Source organism: Natator depressus, chromosome 15, assembly GCF_965152275.1.
Source record: "Natator depressus isolate rNatDep1 chromosome 15, rNatDep2.hap1, whole genome shotgun sequence".
Taxonomy (NCBI): Eukaryota; Metazoa; Chordata; order Testudines; family Cheloniidae; genus Natator; species Natator depressus.
The window spans coordinates 15,267,127-15,288,734 of NC_134248.1; the positions used below are offsets into that span (position 1 = coordinate 15,267,127).

At 36.8% G+C, this 21,608-nt stretch overlaps 1 protein-coding gene across 2 annotated transcripts in view; it reads left to right on the forward strand.

The window, feature by feature from the left end:
* MAPK1 (mitogen-activated protein kinase 1) overlaps positions 1-19,811 on the forward strand; it is a 48,385-nt gene extending 28,574 nt beyond the window's left edge. Inside the window, exons 3-9 of one of the 2 annotated variants that reach the window (XM_074973234.1) lie at positions 172-361; positions 4,583-4,699; positions 6,831-6,945; positions 7,912-8,043; positions 12,803-12,912; positions 14,412-14,539; positions 17,100-17,262. In XM_074973234.1, the coding sequence (XP_074829335.1) occupies positions 172-361; positions 4,583-4,699; positions 6,831-6,945; positions 7,912-8,043; positions 12,803-12,912; positions 14,412-14,528 (781 nt within the window). In that variant the 3' untranslated portion in view covers positions 14,529-14,539; positions 17,100-17,262. Of the gene's footprint in view, positions 1-171; positions 362-4,582; positions 4,700-6,830; positions 6,946-7,911; positions 8,044-12,802; positions 12,913-14,411; positions 14,540-17,099 lie in introns of both variants that reach the window. The other variant, XM_074973235.1, reaches the window with a different exon arrangement.
* The last annotated feature ends 1,797 nt before the right edge of the window (positions 19,812-21,608 follow it).

The window sequence follows — 21,608 nt, forward strand, 5'->3', positions numbered from 1 at the left end:
TTGTTTTGTGATTGCTAAAGTGAAAATAAAGGAAACCGTGAGACAAAATTTGTGGCTTGGCAGTAATTTTAAATTCTGAAATTAAAAATGAGTAGTTCATATAGCACGTTACATGGATATCTAAAATGAGGTTATGGATTTGTTTGCTGCCTTACATCCAGTGGCTTACAGATACATTGTGCAAGATCTCATGGAAACAGATCTTTACAAGCTCTTAAAGACTCAACACCTCAGCAACGACCACATTTGTTATTTCCTTTACCAGATCCTGAGAGGGTTAAAATATATTCATTCAGCCAATGTGCTGCATCGTGACCTCAAACCCTCCAACTTGCTGCTTAACACCACTTGTGATCTCAAGGTTAGTTGGAACCTTCTTGCAAATTAGTCATTTTTCAGCCAAATTAAACTCCCTTGTACAATGACTTAATACAGTGGTTCTCATCCAGGGGTCTGAGGCCCCCTGGGGCACCGCGAGCAGGTTTCAGAGGGTCTGCCAACATGTTCAGCGCAAGACTCTTTAGGGCCCAGGACAGAAAGCTGAAGTCCTCCTGCGCAGGACTGCACCCTGGGGCTGAAGCAGAAGCCTCAGCAACTTAGCTTAGTGGTGCTCTCTGTGGTGTGGGGCCCCAGGCAGTTGCCCTGCTTGTTACTCCCTAATGCTGGCCCTGGCTTCTATATGCAGAAAAAAATTGTGACACAGCTGGGTTGTGGAGTTTTTATAGCATGTTGTGGGGGCCTCAGAAAGAAAAAGGTTGAGAACCCCTGACTTAATAAACTACCTGCTGTAGTCATGAAACTTTTGTTGTGAATAATGTGAGCTTTTCTTGATAACATTGCTAAACCAGCTTTTGTAAAAGACCAGTCTTTGTAAACTAGTACAAGACTTGGTTTTTGCATAATAGATTGTAACTTTCTCACCTGTGAATCGACTATCCTTTCCATAAACACATTCATTTTACTGTCAAGTAACCCCTATTAATTAGTGTAATCTTAAATGTGTCCTGTAATATATAGACAGAGATGCACTGATTTGTTTTTTCTCACCTCCCCTTAAAATTATCAAATGAAAACTGTGATAGCCACTTTCAAAGCATAGGATAATATAGAACCATAAGTAATGACTATATATTTAAGGCCAAAAAACTGTTGCCACCTTGAGGCAGATTTTTGACTCTCCCAGTAACTTCCTAAGGAACTCTTTTTTTTTTTTGGCACCTGAAACTCCTCATGAGTAGTCTGTGCCTAGAAAATAACTTCTCGGAAAGAGTTTAATTTAAAATGCCCTTTCCATCAAGAAGTATGGGAATATAGAAAAAATTAAGCCTCTATTTTGATGTTAAACTGTCGGTCTAATGTTACAATCTCTGCTCCACCTAATTAAGCTTTCTTTTGAAAATGTCTCTAGCTGTCTTATAAAGGCAGTCTTCAAATATAAGCCCAATAACTAGGCTTGTAACTTTGTCACAACTAGTTTTAGGAAGAATCATTCTGCCATTCAGCTGTGTACTTGCTCATCCCAAACACTGGTTACTGGAGTGCTTACCTTGAGTTCTTGCTTTTGTTAGCCGGTCCCTCCCAGTCCCATAATGCATGGGAGGCAAGTGATACTGGAATATTGGTCCTATGCCCGTGTCTTCTGACCCCCTGCTCTGGGGTTTCAGCAGCCCTTGGAGGCACCTTCTCCTTTAAGGAAGGAAACAGGCATTGGTAAAAATCTTCAGCCTCTTATAAGGTAGAGGTTGGCAGCAGTAGAAGAGTCCGTGTGTATGTGTATATCCTCAAGGGATAACAGGTGCCATTTTGACCCTAGAAAGAAAGTCACAGAAAAGAAAATCAAGAGGCATGAGCCAAGAGAAATACATGGAATGTGACTTTTGTGAGCACTAATCCTATTTATTCCCAGTGGTACTTGAGGCACTACAGGACTATTTAACTGTTATGTGCTTTCCAAACACCGAAGACAGTCCAGCTCCAAAGAGCATACTTCTGAACTAGAAGGGTGCTTTCATGTTTACAGTTACTATGAATATGGTTGAACAACAGGGCCGTGAAAGAAAACAACTATTTGGCAGCAGACTAGCAATGCATTACTAGATCCTAGCACAAGTGGCATGATCATGGGCATGACTGTTGGACAGTTTGACCCTTGGCCTATTTGTGTCTTTATATCTAAACATCTGTAAAATGATGGATTTAAATCATGGATAAAATGAAATAGAATAATTTTGCATTTTAAAAAATCAAACTTTTTTAGAGGAACAGTTCCCTCTAGGGTGGAGGGTATAAGGCATATAAGGTATCGCCTTTGGAGATAGCAGTGTTTGGATATTTTTGAATAGCGAAAGGAGGGAGAGACATCTTTAGTGGCTTCTCTCGGGAACTGGGGTTCTAGCAATGTGAAATGAAGCTTTTAGAGCAGTTACCATTTCTTCAGGTTATGCTGGCAAAGTAACTTCATTGAGCCCTTAAGTTCAATGGCATGAGTTAAACCATATTTAACTGCGGCTTTTTTCTCTTGGAGACAATCCTATTTATTTATTCTGTTTGCTCAAGCATCTTACCAAAGGCTCTCTAATCGATGAAAGTGAGACTTTCAATTGCTGCAACCATTCTTTTTTCCTATCAACTTTTTTACTTGAAAAACTCCTTTCTGTTTTTACTGCTGAGAACTTAGGGTCTGTATTGTGGTGCCACAATGCGTAATTTAATTTGTTTTTTGTAACTGACCATATATGATTCTCCTGACATACTTTACTATTTACTTCCAAATGTCACCAGCCTATTACAAACATTTGATATAATCCTAAAAGGAGAATTTTGTAGGTGATTACATTTAGAATTACATTTTAAAAAATCTAAATTGTCAAGAATCTGCCTCCATCAGAAAATGGAAAAGCAGAATAAAGGATAGAAGAAATACTCTTAGGATTATTGTTGACACTTTGCATCTGGTGAGGGAGATGTTTCTCCTTGATGAGGCCTCCTGAGTTTCTACATGATACTACATAATCTATTTTTGACTACAAGATATGAAGTAAGGAATTGCCATTTCCTTTTCTTGAATTCACAATTAAGTATACAGCATGATTATCCCTTTATAACAATTCTAGGGAAAAATCCCACTTCATTGTCTATATTTATCTTTATTTCATTATCCTACACGTTCTGTATCTTGGTAGTTTATCTGGGAGGAAATATTCTACCCATAGCCATAGGGTTTTCTGATGGAGAGAAAGTTCCTCTGTGATAAACTTCTTGTGTAGACTGTTCCATTTTGTAAACTGTTCTTCATGAAGGAGAAGTGAAAGCTTACTCATGTGGCTGAATCTCAAGTCACTCAATGAGCCAGCCGCTTGCCCAGTGAGATAATAGACATTAGCAGTTGGCCAGTTTCCCAGAGAACTGTCTGTCTCTAAATTTTCCATTTTCTTCCATATTCTCTTACAAAAACAAAGTGGCCCCTTCACTTTTTTTTCTTCTCCTCCCCTGCCTTGGAAAAGGGAAAAAGTCTGTAGCAAGCACCATCCTTTTCAAAATGTGCCTGGAATGACCTCCCCCATTCCTAAGGCTTGCCAGTCCCTCCATCAGCTAGAGCTCAACTTCCTACAGTGTCTTCACCAGAGGATAGACAAAAGCAATCTCCCGCTTTCTGCTGAATTTGCCAGTCTGGATAAGAATTGCTTCTCATTGTTGTGATCTAGGTGTGTCCAATACTTAATATGTCTTGAAAGAGGTACCAGGGCTCAAGCAATCTTTTTTTCCATCACTGATGTGGCAAGCCCAAAGGTGCCGGGGCTGTGAAATGCCAAGCCTAGAGGTACTGGAGCTTAGCCCTGGCACAAATTAAGCACTGGGTGTGTCTGCCCAAAGGGTTGATCATCTTTTTACAGCTTTTCTCTTCCTCAGCAGTTTACATTCTCCCCAGTCTACCGCTATCTCATGGCTCAGTAGTATCCCTCTGTTGCATTGACTGCATTGTGGTGGCAATAGTTTCTTAAAAGAGAAGTACTGAACTGTGCAGGGGAAGTAGTAGCAGTGTGCAGTAGATAGATCATAGAAAACCATTAATGAGCAGGAAGTGGTTTTGCTGATATCGAACTATTCTCTCTCTCCCAACCCAGCTACAAGATAAGAATAGGCCTGCACCTAAAATTCAGGAATTAATCAATTTCTGTTCTATTTATGGCTTTTCCACAGACTGGTTGTGTGACTTGAGCAAGAAATATTGAACATCTGTGCCTTGATTTCCTCATCTTCAAAATGGGGATACTTGCCTATCTCATACAAAAGTTATAAAGCTTAACTCAATTTTTATAAAGCACTTTGAAATCTTTTAATGACCGGGCAGCATGTGAATGCAAAATATTCATAATTTCTTTGTTTAGATTAGTTAAATTATGTTTTTAATCTATATATTTTTCTAGATATGGAGAAAACAAATTTACATGTTAAAATTACCCTATCATTGCATGGCTTACAGCTTTACAATGGCTTGAGGGAAGATAGTTTGGGTAGTAACCAAGGTGAATTATAACCTAAAATTTGTATTTCTAATACTGTTTTTTAAATTTAAAACCAGATTTGCGACTTTGGACTTGCTCGTGTCGCAGATCCAGATCATGATCACACAGGGTTCCTGACAGAATATGTAGCCACGCGTTGGTACAGAGCACCTGAAATTATGTTGAATTCTAAGGTAAGGACTGTAGATGGACCAACAAGAAAAGTATGCTACAAGATAGCCTAGATTTGTATTACAGTAGAGTTCCCTTTAAATCATATCGTTCATGTCATTGCTGGCTACTGAGCAACTTAAATAGTGGTTAAGATTTCTTCACCAAGAAGACTGCCAGAACCAATAGAAGATTTTAAATGTAAGGGGTTTGACTTGGTTGTTTGTGCAGGCTAGTAAACGCCTGCATGAATGTATACAGTACTGCTTTATATATGAAGTGCTTAAAGTCTATGTAGTTTAGTACACATTTTTTCTAGTTTTCCAAGAGGGGAGGTGGGAGTTTGTTAGAATTTTGGTATATCAGCAACAAGGCTGTAGGACTTCAGTTCCTTTTTGTTTTAAGTTCGAAAACCAAATATTTCAAATGATCACTTGCTCCTTTTATCCTTTTTACTGCTAGTCGAGGTTTCCCAGAATTGTATTAGCATGTGTCAGAGAGAACTTCAATTTAATAACAAGAGGATTACCAGATTCCAATTTAAATATGCGTATAGCACTTTTTCTTGGACATATTACATTCCTCATGGAATTTAATTGCTTAGCACATTAGTTACTTTACTCTATAGACAGAACCATGTTAAGTGTAACCAGGCTTTGATATGTTTGTCTGACAAGGTTACAGCTAACATGATTCAATATGTCTGTGCAGGAGGACTTTTCCTGGCACAACTATGTATCAACCATGGTGTACTGCCCACACCTCCTATGCTGCACAGCCATGTTTGTAACAGTGCAATCTGGGTGAGTCTGGGCTACCTCTTGTCCCATCTGCTTGTGCCAGAGGCACAGGGTTGTAGGTAGTCTTTCACATTTTTGTGGTGTCTTCCTAAGCAGACACCTGAGAGTTAGCTCTAACTAACCTGGTTAAGTCCTATATACACAGCAGAAGAAACATAACAAGCTTTCTAGAGCCTGGAAATCTGTCAAGATCACTAGCAAAGTAAACATGTGGTACACTTCCCTCGTGGCTCACAGCAGAAGTGAAGTAGCGATGTGTGAGTGGAACCTGTTCAGTGCCCTTCCCCCATGAGCTGAGGAGACCATGTCCCATATTACCTCTCCTGCACCAGTCCTAGCAGCCATCAAGGGCTGGTATTTCAAAACCCAAAATTCTCCAAGTGGCTCATAGAAGCAGGTAGTTCAACTGTAGCACAGCTTCAGAACAGCTGGACCCTTGCCGCTCACCATCCTGATATCAGCACCTCACAGGACACTTCAAGGCACAATAGCTGTCTGATTATCTGTTGCCATATCCTCCCAATTTCCTCTTGCCTCTCACGCCTCACCCTCCTAAAAGCCTGCTAATTGATTTTTAAATGGTGTAAGATATCTCACATGATTTCTTTACAAAATTCTGTATACCCAAAACATTTATACATGTTTGTATGTATATATGTAAATATACTATGGCGCTTATCCAGATATACGCTCTAAAGTAACCAGGTAAACTTATTTTTGTAACTTTTGTCTTTCCTTATTCTTTTTACCAACTCACATCCCAAAGGCTTGTTACTCTGAGTATTTTGTGGCCTAATACTTTGATTGTAGAAGCTTGGGGAAAGGACCGTGTGTGTGTGTGTATTTGAAGTATGCAACATGCTTCTGGGCACTATGGTTCTTACATTTCGATATGTAGTTGTGTAAGTTACTTACAATTTTGGTAAAATCAAACTTGGTACGATCTACTGATACAAGGTGTTCTATGACAGCTAAACATTATTAAAATCTATTATGTAGACAGGCCCTGAAATCAGTTTGAGAACTGTGAGTGTATTTTTGTGAATTCTCTGAATTGGCAACAGCTACAACTAAATTTAAAGAGAGAATCTCTTTGGATTAAGAAATATTGTGCATTTTTCTCCAAGTTAAAGCATTACTTGCACTCATATTTTTGACACACATCGCTTGATTATTCCTCGCTGCGCAAGAATAATTATATAACAGTATGATGTCTTAAGCATGACTCATCTAAATCACTAAATTACACTGGTGCCCTATCTTTCAAAACCACAGTACTTTAGCACATATAACCTGTTACTGTGTTAATTATACAATGAAATATCAAAAGGGCTTCTTTTCTCCTCCCCCTCAGGGTTATACCAAGTCTATTGATATCTGGTCTGTAGGATGTATTCTGGCAGAGATGCTCTCCAACAGACCCATCTTTCCAGGAAAACATTACCTTGATCAGCTGAACCATATCCTTGGTAAGCTTTTTATAAAAAGTAGTTTCTGTTTCCACAGTTGTCTCTTACCTCATTGGTGGGTCCCTACCAACAATACCAGGCTTGGCCATCCATTTATCCACCTTTCCAACAGCTGTCTCCATGCTTTCTTCCACTGTATTATATGTATAGAATACTCTTCCTGAAATGTTCTGCAAGACCACTACTCTCTCCATCTACATACTTCTGTTGTGATGCCTACTAGAAATGATCAACCTAGTTTGAAGGGCAGTTGAGGATAGCTAGATCTTACTTATATCGGAAAATACTTTTAACAGGTTTACAACCATAAAATTCTGCATGTTATAAGCCTATGTAAATGTGGGATATTTTTATTGTTACCCTTGTTCCCTCTCTCCCTTCCCTCCCATTATTTGTTATAATCACGTTGTGTATCTAGAGTAATGGGCCTCTAGCCTGATTGAATCCTCTCGATGCTATCACATATATAAATTAGTAATAATAATTATAAAGAAGGGTTCATACAGTATCGCTCTACTAGTGAACAGTCCAAGCCACTTGTTTAAGTCAAATAACTTTTCTGGAGAATGAAGAGATGATCTCTTCTTTATTGTATTGATGATGATACTAAATTGAATATTACAAAATAAAAAATGGGGTTAATTTTTAGTTGTTGAGAATCAAATGTAGCTCGTTTCATATTTGATAGTACCTATTTTTCTATAAGCTGATCAAAAATCAGTTCTCCATCACAGACTGATACAAGTCTAATATAAAAATATGTCTGTGGGTGATGATGAAACCTGGTCAGAATTGTTTGTGAAAGCTATTTATATCAAATTACTTCATCTATCACTTTTTTTTTTAAATAAATCTGAGCAGTAATATTAGAGTAAAAGCAGAAATCTTTTAGTCTTATCAAAAGCTTGTAATGTGGCTGTTTCAATGTACTTTCCATATGAATGAAATTCTTTTTGTATTTTTTAGGTATACTTGGATCTCCTTCTCAAGAAGACTTGAATTGTATTATCAATTTAAAGGCCAGAAACTACTTGCTTTCTCTGCCACACAAAAATAAGGTACCATGGAACAGGCTGTTTCCAAATGCAGACCCCAAAGGTATTTTATATTTTTGCTCCGTTACACTTGTCTTGATTTTTAAAGATGGAAAGCAGCACAAAAAGCAACCAATGGTGGGATTTTCAGAACTGCTTAGGGATTTGTACACCAGTTCTTAGTAAAGTTAATGAGAATTTGGCATCCAAATCTCTTAAACTGCTTTGAAAAAAATCTCATTTTAATGTTCTAGATAAGCATGACAAGTTTTTTTTATCGACTTTTACCTCCTTTTTAATCTTAAATTAGCAGCATCTATCCTGGCCCCTTTATTTACATCAGTCTGGGAAAAGGAAAAAGGAAATGGGGTCATAGTGAAGATACCAAAGAAAGGAACTCTGTGATTGTAATAACTGGCGTGGTATCACACTTGTATCTGTGCCAAGCAAAGTATTGTGTAAGATCATAGTCCAGCGTATATCAGAGGCAGTTGATAGCTTTCTCAGAAAAGAGCAAGCTGGTTTTCAGAAAGGGCGTGGATGCACAGACCAGATCTTCACTCTATGAGACATAATAGAACAGTGCTTAGAATGGCAATGGCAACTCTACATAAATTTCATAGACTTTGAAAAGGCTTTTGATAGCATTTACAGGACCAGCCTATGGTGCATTCTGCGGGCATATGGAATTGCTTTCCATATAATCAACATCATCAAAAGCTTCTATTTCAACTTTACATGCAGTGTTGATCACAGTGAGATCAGTTTTGAAGTCAAAACAGGAGTACGTCACAGGTGTGTCATGTCTGCCATCGACTGGGGAATGCAGTGTACAACAGAAGACATGCCAAGAGGCATTAAATGGACATGCTTCTCATCCCTTGAAGACCTGGATTTTGCAGATGATGTCACTCTCCTATCACCTACCCAACACCATATACAAGAAAAAACAACTCAACTCAACGCATTCAGCCAGCAAATTGGACTGAAAATCAACCACAATAAGACCAATATCATGACCTTTAATATTGCCTCACCATCACCACGGATAGAGGATTATGTTCTCACCAGTGTAGAAACATTCACGTACTTGGGCAGCACCATCAGCCAGGACGGTGGAACAAGCCAGGACATCCAGAACAAAACCAATAAAGCCAGGAACACCTTCAGGAAGTTAAATACAGTCTGGAAAGCATCAAAATACAACACCAAAACCAAACTCAAGGTTTATCAGAGCTGCGTACTTGCAATACTACTTTATAGTGCAGAATGCTGGGGAATGAGAAAGTATGACATGTCAAAACTGTCTTCATTCCATACAACCTGCCTCAGAAAAATCCTCTATCTTTTGGCCCAGAACAACCTCAAACCAAGATCAAGAGGATCTGAGCACCATCATTGCCAGGAGGCGTTGGAGATGGATCAGTCATGTGCTTCAGATGGAAACTGATTCCATCACCAGAGTAGCAATAAGATAGACACCTGAAGGCAAGCGAAATCGAGTCCACCCGAAAACAACATGGCGAAGAGCTGTGGAAGCCGAGCTGGAAAACCTGGGGCACAGCTGGGGAACCATTGAAAGATTTGCCAGAAACAGGCAGGAGTGGAGGAGCTTCAACGTTGCCCTAAACGCCAGAGGCGTAATAAGAACATGGTGATGATGATGATGATGACCTCTTTTTTAAACTCATTGGCTGTAGCAGTCCATATTTCCCAAAATTGGTTTCAATGAATTTGACTTCAGTATATAAAATTGAAATCCCAGTTTTCCATCACCAAGGAGTTAATATGCTAAAAATTGTTAGTTGTCTACGTGTTGGAATTGAATTTGAACCCAGAGACCCCAGTTCAAGAACTCACTGGAGGTCACAAATGAAAGGGATTTTGGTAATCTCATCTGGGTTCCTGTTGGATGTTTGTGTACATCACAAAATCATTGTACAGTTTGATAAGATTGGCAGATTTTGTCTGACCCAGAACTGCTTAGCTACCAAAGTGATAGGCATCTTAAAAATACCTTAAATATTGTTGTGTTTTGTGTTTCAAGATAGAGATACATTGTCAGAATGAAGTTTTCTTTTTCGAGTACTTACTCATGTCCATTCCATATTAGGTGTGTCTGCTTGCCACATGCACAGGTGCTGGAAGTTTTTCCCTCAGCATCCCTGAGTGTTTCTTCATTTGAAAAAACTGCATTGCTTCATTTTGACCTTTAGGATCCATCTTAAGAGCATCTGGAAAAAGGAATAGCTGCTTCGCTGCCAGTACACTCCTCTTCAGACTGGCCATCAGAGCAGCAGATTATGCAGTTTCCACTCCCAAATCTCAGTGAAAGAAAATGTAACAATGGGTGCTAAACTTGCACACGGGGGAGTCCATAGGAAGATACTCCTGTTCAAGAGTTGTGAAGCAGTCACAAGAACAATAGAATTAGAAACAGGATGGAGCTAGTGGCAGCAAGGCTCTATCATGATTTCAAGCGTACCTGACAACTTCAAGTAAACAGACAAGGAGAACAAGCCAGTTTCTAATGCAGGAAGCAGAAGAAACACTGTGTCCTAAAAGGCAGATTAAACGACAGAGCATATTAGTAGAGCAGATCAAGGGGACTGGGACTTGAATGAGACCTTACAAAGGATAATATCCATTCGAGAGGACCCCAAGATATACTCATTTTGCATCATCCCAAAACAGCAAACAAATAAATATTTACTTTAAATGAGGGAACACAGGCTCTGGCAGATCTGGGCTTAGCAACTGCTATCCAAGTCTCCACCAGTTTAAGAAGACTTAAAATGAAGAGAAGTTACACTTGTCTGACAATGACCAGGTAGGGTAGGTTCTGCTCCAAAAAAAAGTGTTTAATGGTAAATAACTTGATGGTCGTATTTACCACTGCTGAGAGCAGTTTGTCATCCAGACCCATTCTTCATAAGTTTAGCAGTCCAGCTACTTTAAAGGTAATGTTGAAAAGTCAAGGATTTTTGTTTAGACAGATAACTGACATGCTTCTAAAATTTGGAGGGCAAGGTAGGAAATAATCAATTGCATCCTTGTGGATATAGCTTAGATTCAGCATAAGTTCACAGAGTGCAGAATGAATCACCAAACCCTCCAGACCACAGATTCAAATTTCTATGGGACAGTGTCAGCAGACAGGAAACTGAGTTACCGTGGGTTACGATTAACAGCTCTGAATACAATAATCAGATGGTACAGGAAACGGCATTTTCCAGGCATCTGTGTAGGGCTAGTTTCCCAAAATGGAACACAGTGCAATAGCTAGTTGAGATTGTATCCATTTTAGAATTTAAGTCTGGGTTTACAAGTATGCGCCAATCCCCTATTTTAACTGTGAAGATGGAATCTAGCTCCCCTAACTTTTGCCAGAACGGTGTCTGAGTTAAATATTCTCAGTAGTGAATCAGGTATATTTCACAAGGACAATTATGCACACAGGAACTCTAGGAATGTTCTAGCCCAATATCCTAGTACAGCTCAGGAGGTTATGTTGGTCCAGTTAATCACATCCCCCCAAATTTTGGTAACCTGGATGTAGTATGGGCAATTGAACTTCAGTCTATCCAATTCACTCGGTGTAAAGGAAAGAAAGTAGCTAATGACACAGTGACCAGGTGAACTACAAAATATATGTATATGAGAGACATTCAATCAACAAGGAACTATCCTTCACTAGAGCTCAAAGCATGCTTCATAAGATTGCTGACATGCACTAATTATGGAAATAAGCAAAACTGCTACATGTTTCAATCCATATGTTTACCAAATATTAAGCTTGATTTATCTGACTCATTTGGTAAAGTCCTAAAATTAGTTTTGTAGAAAGACTACTTGATTCTTTCTCTCCCTATTGTTGAATCCTGCTAGTTACATCCCACATGTACATAATTGCCAGAGCAATTATGAAAAAAATTTGGTCATTACATGTACATTTTTTGTTGAACCAATGTTGGTCAATTCCTGGTTCACCCTCAAATCAGGAATCAGAACCATAGTCTTGAGAAGAGAACTGGTTAAGTGGAAAGCATGCTGGGCCTGTGTTACCAAAGGACTAGTATTTAGGTTATTAACCAGTTTTTATAGTGTCACCAGCTATTTAAGTTAATCTGAAATACAGTTGGTAGGAATTTCTAATGTTGCCTGCCATATAATTCAGTTCTAATTGCCTTAACATTCCTTCAGGGATAGGACCCACTTGCATACAGAATTCAGACATACTGTTTTACAGAAGAAATTTATAGTTAAAACCCAGGGGTTTTTATCCCTCTGTTTTGCATGTCCTCACAGTGGTTGTTCCACGTTCATTGGCTTTGCACTCCCTCTGAGTGGTACAGAATGTGCTAGGTTTGTAAAGTCCATAAAACCATTGATCTGTGCTTCTAAGACATTGGTGGGCAGAGAGGGGAAGACTTCAAGAATTCAGTGCTGAATAAAGTTGACTTCCTGAATCCCTAGAGACACATTCTTTATTCTAGTACTGGCCTGTGATGATATGAATATTGCAAACCTAATGCATTCTGAGACTTCTCAATGTGAACAGGAAGTCAGTGATCAGAGAATAGGAACTTGAGGATATGGAAAGGGTAATAAAATAAAAATATTGGCATTCCTGTTAACTACATTTGACTATTCTTCTGCTCCTGTTAAGGGTAAGCTGAAACATCTTCACACTACAATTAACATTTAAAACAAAGGGCAATATTTGTGTTACAATCACTGGCGTTTGGGATCTATTATTTTTAATATGATAGAACTTGCAGCATATGTTGACTTTTTGTTTAAAAAATTATTTCTCCTATTAGCACTTGATTTGTTGGATAAAATGTTGACCTTTAATCCTCACAAGAGAATTGAAGTGGAGCAAGCTTTGGCCCATCCATACCTGGAGCAGTATTATGATCCAAGTGATGAGGTAAAGGATTTTTTAGCATAAATACTGTAGATGATTGTACAAGAAATCAGAGAAGCCCTTTTAAGGATACAGTTTGTATAGTTGGATCTTGAAAAATTGCCAATAGTTAAATTATATAAATCAGTTCTATATTAAAAATTGTTATAATTGTGTGTGTACACTGTGTATATAAAAAAATCACAATGCTTATACCAGGAAATATTTGAATTGCAGTTTCCTTTGGGACTTTAGAACAAGCATATTTTGTTGTGGATAAATGGCGAGTAATGTAGAGTAAAATTTTACAGCGTGGGTACTTTAAATTGGGTATTTTTCTTTAGGGATCTTAGTATGGATTTAGTAGATTAGTTCTGGAAACCTAAATTTGAAAGCTTGTCAGAAATCTTTAAATACTACGTGAGTCTGGTCACACTTAGGCATGACTTTATTAGACAATGAAAAACACTGTCTGATAAATCAAACCCTAAACTTAAAATTATATTGGGCTTGTGTTAAAGTATAGTTACAGAAACAGAGCCTTAAATGACACTTAACTAAATCCCTTGCTATTTCATTGTTTAGGTGAGTACTTGCAAATTGAGTTTAAAGTTTACCCTTCAAGGTAGTGTCTGTATTTCTTTCTATCAAAACAAAACAAAATTAAAAGCAACAAAAGGACTGTTAGATTTTTGTTTTTCACTCATTTTACTCTCAATTGGATGGTGTCTTGGTAGTGAGCACATTCATAGTGTGTGTAGTATATTTGCAGATTTAATCTTGCTATAATGAAAGCAAATTTGCTTGTATTTAGAGAAATGTAGTATTACTAACTTTTCATTATGGAAGATCTACTTAACTTCAATCCTAATTTAGAACTTATATTTAATGCTTGGAAAAAGTTAGATTAACTTTTTTGCAATCTAATTTTTCTATGACTTTCCCACTTTCATTTATTTTAGCTTTTTTTCAGTTGTGTTGTCACATTCTCTAGATGTATTATGAAAAACATATTGGGTAGACAGTAGGAAAAAAGACCTAAGACCCCTACTATGAACTATTATCCCATAATGAACTACCATGCATCCAAGGGGTGGGAAACAAGGTAGCTGAGATTTGCCTTCGACTTTCCAGAAAAAACTCTACCTTGTCATAAGACCTTGCCAGTGAAATTTCAGAAAGATTAGCTTAGTTTTGGTGACGTAGGGGAGAGTGGAAGTCAAAATTAGGTTTATAATGGAAGGTTAAATGTCTCTCTGTAATTTGTCTTCAGGTAGCTACTCAGCTACAAGCTTTCACTTACTCAAATATTTCAATATGGTTTAAGTTTTGAATAGCTGTTCACTAAGAAATTATTTAAATCTTGGTAGAATCTGATATAAAAAATTAATTGAGTCAGTCTGTTGTGCTACCCACTTCAGACTAATTGCCGTCTTAACATTTTATTGACAATTTCTTGTTTTTTTTAAAAAAAATATTAATGTTTGTCTTTATTTCCTCTTTTTTTTTTTTTTTTTTTAAAGCCTGTAGCTGAAGCACCCTTCAAGTTTGACATGGAATTGGATGACTTGCCGAAGGAAAAACTGAAAGAACTAATTTTTGAGGAAACTGCTAGATTCCAGCCAGGATATCGATCTTAAATTGTGCATAGGTACATAAAGCCATAATCATAATGAACCATGTAAAAGAGATAAAGAGGAATGATAGAACTCCATGTAGTTATCATTAATGCAAAACTCGTAGCTTGTCATTTCATTACTATTGTAAAGCAACCCTTTAGCATCTAGTCATTGCTTTTAGAATACTGATTTGACCTCAGCCATACTGTTTTAAAGAAATGGGTTTAATTTTCTCTGCAATGTTAAAATGCCTACTGGGAATCCAAGCAATTTCTGACATGCTTTTTATTTAATTTGTAGATTACATTAGAAGAGTGACAGTAAAACTGAAATGGAGCTTGCTTGAACAAAAGCTATGGCAACACTGATATTCAAATGTTATTGAAAAGATCTCTTAAAACATATCAATGTAAACTTTAAAATATTTCAAAAATTTGTTCTAGATTGTTTCTATTTTAAAATAAACATTTAATGTTTCTATTGTAATATAATGTAAAGAGGAGACATTATTGACCTAAACACAACAAGACCGTTTTATTGATAGTCATCCCAGTTTGTTTAAAAATACCTCCAAAATATTTGAGTACGTTATTCAAAGACATCTAAAAGATTTTGTATTTTCATTTTGATTAAATGAAGACTGTATAAATCATTAAGATTAGTCCAAAGTACTTTTGTGCTGATTGCTATTCACTCTCTCCATTGATCGTTTTTAATAGCACATTAAACTTCCCCAAAACCACCCAAACTGAAATTTGCAGGAACAATCCACCTCATGTGTAACTTGTTTATAAAGTCTTGCCCACTCTCCTTTATCTACATCTTTCCTTGCTTGGACTTATTTTGTAATGGTCCTTTTTTTTTAAATAGTTTTACATTAATATACTTTAAACCTTTCTTTAGATACCCTGAAATTGGCAAGTCTCAATTTCCTGCAAAATTATTCAGATTTACTCAGAGAATCCTTGACTTAAATTTTTCTCTGATACTGATAATTTAAAGTACTTTTAAATAGGCCATTGAATGAAGATTTGGATTGTATCATGGAAGTGGAAATGAAACATAAACTTTTACCTCTGGATCAAACATGTGAATACAGCTCAAATTGTCTGTTCTGTGCTCCTGTGAGCGTATTGATTGATTAAAATTGAGTGTATTGATCTGAGTCCAGTTCAACAGCTGTCCACCACAACTGGCATCCTTGTTGGTAGCCTCAAAAAACAGTCCAAGGATTTATTGAGCCTGAGCACTATCCTTATCCATAGAGGGAGTCCCTGCTTGTCTGGGGCAGTGGCAATGAGAGAGGCATCTTTCCCTTACAGTTGTGTCTGTGCATCTGTTGCCAAGTGGTAAGGATGATTCAGAAAGACAAATCCAGTCCCATTGTTGTAATGTATGTGGTCTTGATGAGTCTAAATTTCTCTCTCAAGCCTACACTACTCCCTGAGATTCAAAATCTACTGTCTTGAGACTGGTCTCTGGCATTGACAGCCTATATAAAAGTAGCTGATATTCTTCAATTCACAAAAGAATGTACGTAGTTTGTTACTTGAAAAAATCTTCTTCCTGTGTAGTAGTCATTATCAACTTTTTTCTCTACTATACATGCTAGACTTCCTTGAGGAAGGTTTACCAAGGTGACTGTCCTGCAAATGTTAGGACATTCCACCAAGGCAATGGCTTGTTGAAAGAACTCGGCAGAACTATAGTTTCCCCATATTTGCCTTTTAACCAAGTACTGCAAGCTTGAATAGTTTTGCCTCCAGTTAGGTGATACATTTTAAGAACGTTGGTTCCTGTTGAACTCCCTCCCTGGGCTATTACCAGCAGGAGAGTGAGTTTGTTGGGGGGAGGGGCGGAGGGTGAGAAAACCTGGATTTGTGCTGGAAATGGCCCAACTTGATGATCACTTTAGATAAGCTATTACCAGCAGGAGAGTGGGGTGGGAGGAGGTATTGTTTCATGGTCTCTGTGTATATAATGTCTTCTGCAGTTTCCACAGTATGCATCCGATGAAGTGAGCTGTAGCTCACGAAAGCTCATGCTCAAATAAATTGGTTAGTCTCTAAGGTGCCACAAGTACTCCTTTTCTTTTTGCGAATACAGACTAACACGGCTGTTACTCTGAAACCTCCCTATTCTGTTTTTAGTACTGGTAGTAAGATTCCATCAGTTTGGATTGGTGGATCTGAGGGTACGGAAATATGATTCTCTTAATCTTTCATTATTTGTAAATATTTTTGCATCTCAGGTACAGCAATCTAGAACATCCTCCTGGTAGTTTATTATGTTTCCTGTGGGTAATAAATCAATTCATATTAGGAGTTCTGAAAATTTTCTCTCTTAGACAGTTTGTCTGAACCCCTGGAAAGCTTCTATAGAACAAGGGCAAAAGAGGGTGGGATTTGAAAATCTTACGAATATATTGGTACTGCTGCCTTTGACTTTTGTGATTAGCTGCAACTTGTCAGTCCGAATTCATGTGTGTGAGATACAGAAACACTGGTAATTTTTCTTATCTTTAAATTACAATTTCTTGTTCAGATCGCCTTCATTAAAACATGTTTTTTGTTTTGTTTTGTTTTGTTGTAGGACAAGGACTTAAAGGACTGGGCATGCTCAAACGTTGCTGTTCCTCTTCCCAGTTCTTGTATCCTTGGTCATGTCTTATGGCCTATCTCAGCTTATCCACTAACTCCTTTGAGCCATTCAGGAGGACAGTTACTGGTAGTTTTGGCTTTTTATGCTTTCAATTAATTCTTTAAGTCTGAAGAATTGTTATTGACAGTCCTATCCATAATGCCCATTGTTGACCTGTTGCAGTACTGTACGATAAGTGCACCCACTGCTGACCATACTTTAACTGCTTGCTTTCTGGTTTGAAAGATGCAGTAGTTCCTTTCACTCCTGTATCATTAACCAAGCAGATAACTCATTAACCCATAGAAGTTTGCACCATGAACTGTGTTTTTCTGATTTACTGAAGTCACTGGCATTTTTTAGGGAAAGCTACTATTCAGGGCACTTTAAGTCAGTGACATCCCAATTTTTTTGCACTTCACCTTTATACAGTAACCGTTTACTCACAATGGGAACTCATTCATATATACGCAATTACAGATTACAGCATAGGCCACATTTGCATTAATCTTGCTTATGCACTTATTTAGGTTTCTTATTCTGTACATAAATTCTGCACAGCATATTAGTGAATATCTAGGAATACAACTTAGTTAACAGAATTCATCTACCCATCTAGAACATTTTTTCCTATGTAGTGAAAAAAATCCTACATTTCCCCTGCCTTTTCTAAAAAGATCGTGGATACTTGTACCATTCTGGAGGTATAGTACTTCCAAAGTTCATGCTCTATGTAGTGTTTACGAGATTTATGCAAAAAGAATGAAAGTGGCAGCTCACTAATATATTTATTCACTGTGTGTTGAAAGATTAATAAAGAACACAATGGCATATTTACCTAATTATGAATGTTTTCCTTAGTAGAAGGCATCCATATGCATTAGTAAGCAGAGAAACCAAAATGTGCTGTTACTAAACTCAGTCTACTTACTATATATACCAATGTACTATATACACTTCAAATGAGGGTGATTAGTTTATATAACATTTGAATTTAATGAATAACATTCAGGGTTCTTGCTGAGAGAAACACTGCATCTTTAAATGAGAAAGTTTGAATTTACTTTTGCTACTACTGCACTTCACCATCTCAAGTTAATTTCTTGCAACCTACGTTATGATGATTTGTAATCAAGCCTCTGTGAGCTCGTGACGTGAAGTACTGTTCTCTTGTCAAGTACTATCAAACTTTTCTGATGCTGAGTTAGGACAGCCAAACAAAGCTAGCACTAAATCATGTTTAAAACTGTATACCTTTTAATGATATTTTCAAGTATTTGTTACTGAAATTGTATAATGTGGAGTTTCCTAGATGTTCTGTTCCAGTGCAGTGCCTCCTTTTCTTTCCCCACTGCTCTCTGTGGTGAGAAACTTGCCTTGTTTAAAATAATTACTGTGCCCTCGCATGACTGTTAAAGCTTTCTGTGCAAAGATGATTGTCTAAGTGCCACATGCCTATGATTGAAAAAAATCTATTGTTACCTCTGAATTGTGTTCAACTGAAATGCTATTCAACAAATAACTTAGGAAAACTAGTTCTATTTTTAGCTTTCCATTTCTCTGCTGTCTTTTCTCACTTTATTTTGGCAGCAGTGAAGAACGGATTGTATAAAGACTGCCTGCTAATATGAATAAAATGCACTTGTAATTCATGGAAATAAATTTAAATCTTACATCTTCATATTAATATTAAGAATTAGTTTTTGGTTTCCTTTTGGATAATGTGTTTGAATGGAAATCAGGTTCCGTTTGTTACTGTAGTATATAAGGATGCTTGCTGGTATATTATCCCAGGCTTCCTCATAGCACTTCTCTGTCTGCTTTTCAAGATAATTTAGAAAGCCTTTAACTTAGATTCTCAGTTTATAAGGGTGCTTACCAGATATAAAATTCTGAATTTTTATTTGTTGTAGGTGGTGGTAGTCTGCCAAAACTAATTTTTAATAAACAAGGATTCATCTTCAAAGGGCATTTTCTGTTAGAAAAATCCTGTGGTCCATGAATACAATATATAGTAGGAGCAGTATCAGAACACTGCGAAGTTGATCGTTGAATTGCTGGTATAGAGCCTATGCTAACAACTTTTCTACAATACTGCACTTGACTGTTGATACTAGTGTAAAAATCTCTTTTGACGTGTCTGCGCGTTATATCTTTACCAAAATACTTTCCTCACTCGGTTTCTAAAAGCTAAACTATATCTAGATTCTTGGACACTTGCATGATCATGGTCACTACAGGAGTTGATTTGGAAAAATATGGAAAGAAGACTGTTATTGAAACATTTAGTTTGTAACACCTCAACTTTAACTTATTAAGGAAGAGCTTTGGCAGCTTATTTCATGCACCCCTTTCTCATTTATCTTTTGACTATTTTCTTTTTAATATTAGATTTTTTTGTATTACAAATTTACCATCAAGTTGCATCCCTAAAAAAGAGAAGCCATAGGTTTGATTTACTAACATCTGGTGCTTTGGCTCTTTCTTCCTTAGCTATTACTGCTGAATCAGATTGGCATGAAACCACTAACTGCTTCATCAAAATGTCATTGGATGATGTTGAGTTGAACTCATTGTCTCAACTGCAGAAGCATGATTTTGTCAGGTTGGAGAATATTTTAAAAGAAGGTGCCTATAATAACACTGTTATGTGAATTATTTCATCATTTCATGCTTGATTTTTCTTGCCTATTCTGTGTATTTGTAGACTATATTTCTGGAAATTCCCATAGACTAGTAGAGAACCGAAAGGCATATTGTTATTGATGTGACACACATGATATGCCTATTAACAGTAAAGACATTTTTCGTATAAGGAATGTAAACGGAACTATCAAAAACATTCCAACCTTTATAGATAAAGAAATGCAAATACATAAACATGTAATTCAAGGAAATTCTGTTTTGGTGGCTCTGATGATAAACTTTTTGAGCTCTGCTTTCATGACTTTGGCATCAAAGTTCCTAATATCAATATTTTAGATAATATATAAAATTTGGAGTGTGCAATCCACAATACAGGGTGAACAGTGTAATGCACTATTTGCTTTCAGGAGTTGGGTATGATTACATGGCCAAATGAAACCATAGATGAGTTAAGCATGGTTATCCTTAGTGAATGAATGAGGGGAAACCCTGTTGTTGCTGCCACCGTAATGTGCTACAATATATTTATACCATGTCACAATCAATCTGCTGAATAACTATACCGTAGATATAAACTTTTATTAATATATTTGCTTATGTTAGTGTAGCTTGTGTAGACCGCTGATTATCAATAAACTTATTGATTTGATTTTACAGCCAGTGATATGGTATAAATATATGTCCTCGCAGACGCAGATACGCACATGATTTGGGTCCCTTGCATAGTACTTTTATATTTATACAACAGTGTCTTCGAGCAATCCCAAATTTTAGGGGAAATATTTTTGTAAATGCAGTGGCTTAAAAAAGGCACTGAACAATCCTTTTGCATAAGTTTTGAGCACATTGGTCTTTCAAATGGTTTAGTTGGTGGTGATTGAAATACATCACACTAAAATAATGACAAATTTACATTTAGTAAAATGAAGCTTACAGTGATACTTGTAGCATGTGCTGCGATCAAAACTATGTGATGCATTGGAAGAAATTTAAAAGTTGGAATATCTTTGTAAATCCAGAACAAATTTGTAAAGGTTCCAGGAGATTTACTTACTTTGTTGCCTTTTCTTGTGTTGTATCAGTGTAGAACACTCTTTAAAAAAAAAAAAAAAAAAAAAAAAAATACTCAAACTGCTTTGTATTTGTTTTGTACTGTTGGTGCCTTCTTAGTCATGTACCCCAAAAGTCCTGCATAGCTAACTTAGTTACAATGATACGTTAAAAGACACAACAAAGGAAAATTTTATAAAAATAATTTTCTGTATGTTCTTATTCATTATATTGTAACAATTAAACATTTATATTGTGACAGATTTGTGATTTGGTTAATCTGTATAGAACAATTGTAAGTAGCAAAGGTTTATATTTTGTCTTGATTCTTTTGATGTTGTAAACGTGCATAATTTTTTTTCAAAATCAGTTAACTGAATGTTCTGTTTGTTTCTGGCATCTGACTCTTGTAAAAACAAATGCAAAGAAAATCATTAAATTGCATCCCTGTATTACCAATGTAGCATAGTACTGTGCATATATAGAATGACTGGAATTTCACTTTTTAATACTAATTGTTACCTTTTTACAAACCACCAATACATGTTAACTTATTAGAATTTTATTATTTAAAAATTGACTTTATCAGTTTAACCCTTTAATTGATGACTGTAACCTACATTAATCAAATATTGCTTAAAAATATACAAGAAACTGATGTTTGGGTTTTTGGGGGCCCCCAATACAGAAGTACTATCTACCTGGTTGAAATGAGAACTTGTGACCATCCAAAAGTTGATAGGGTAAATTCCCCAGCAGTAGGCA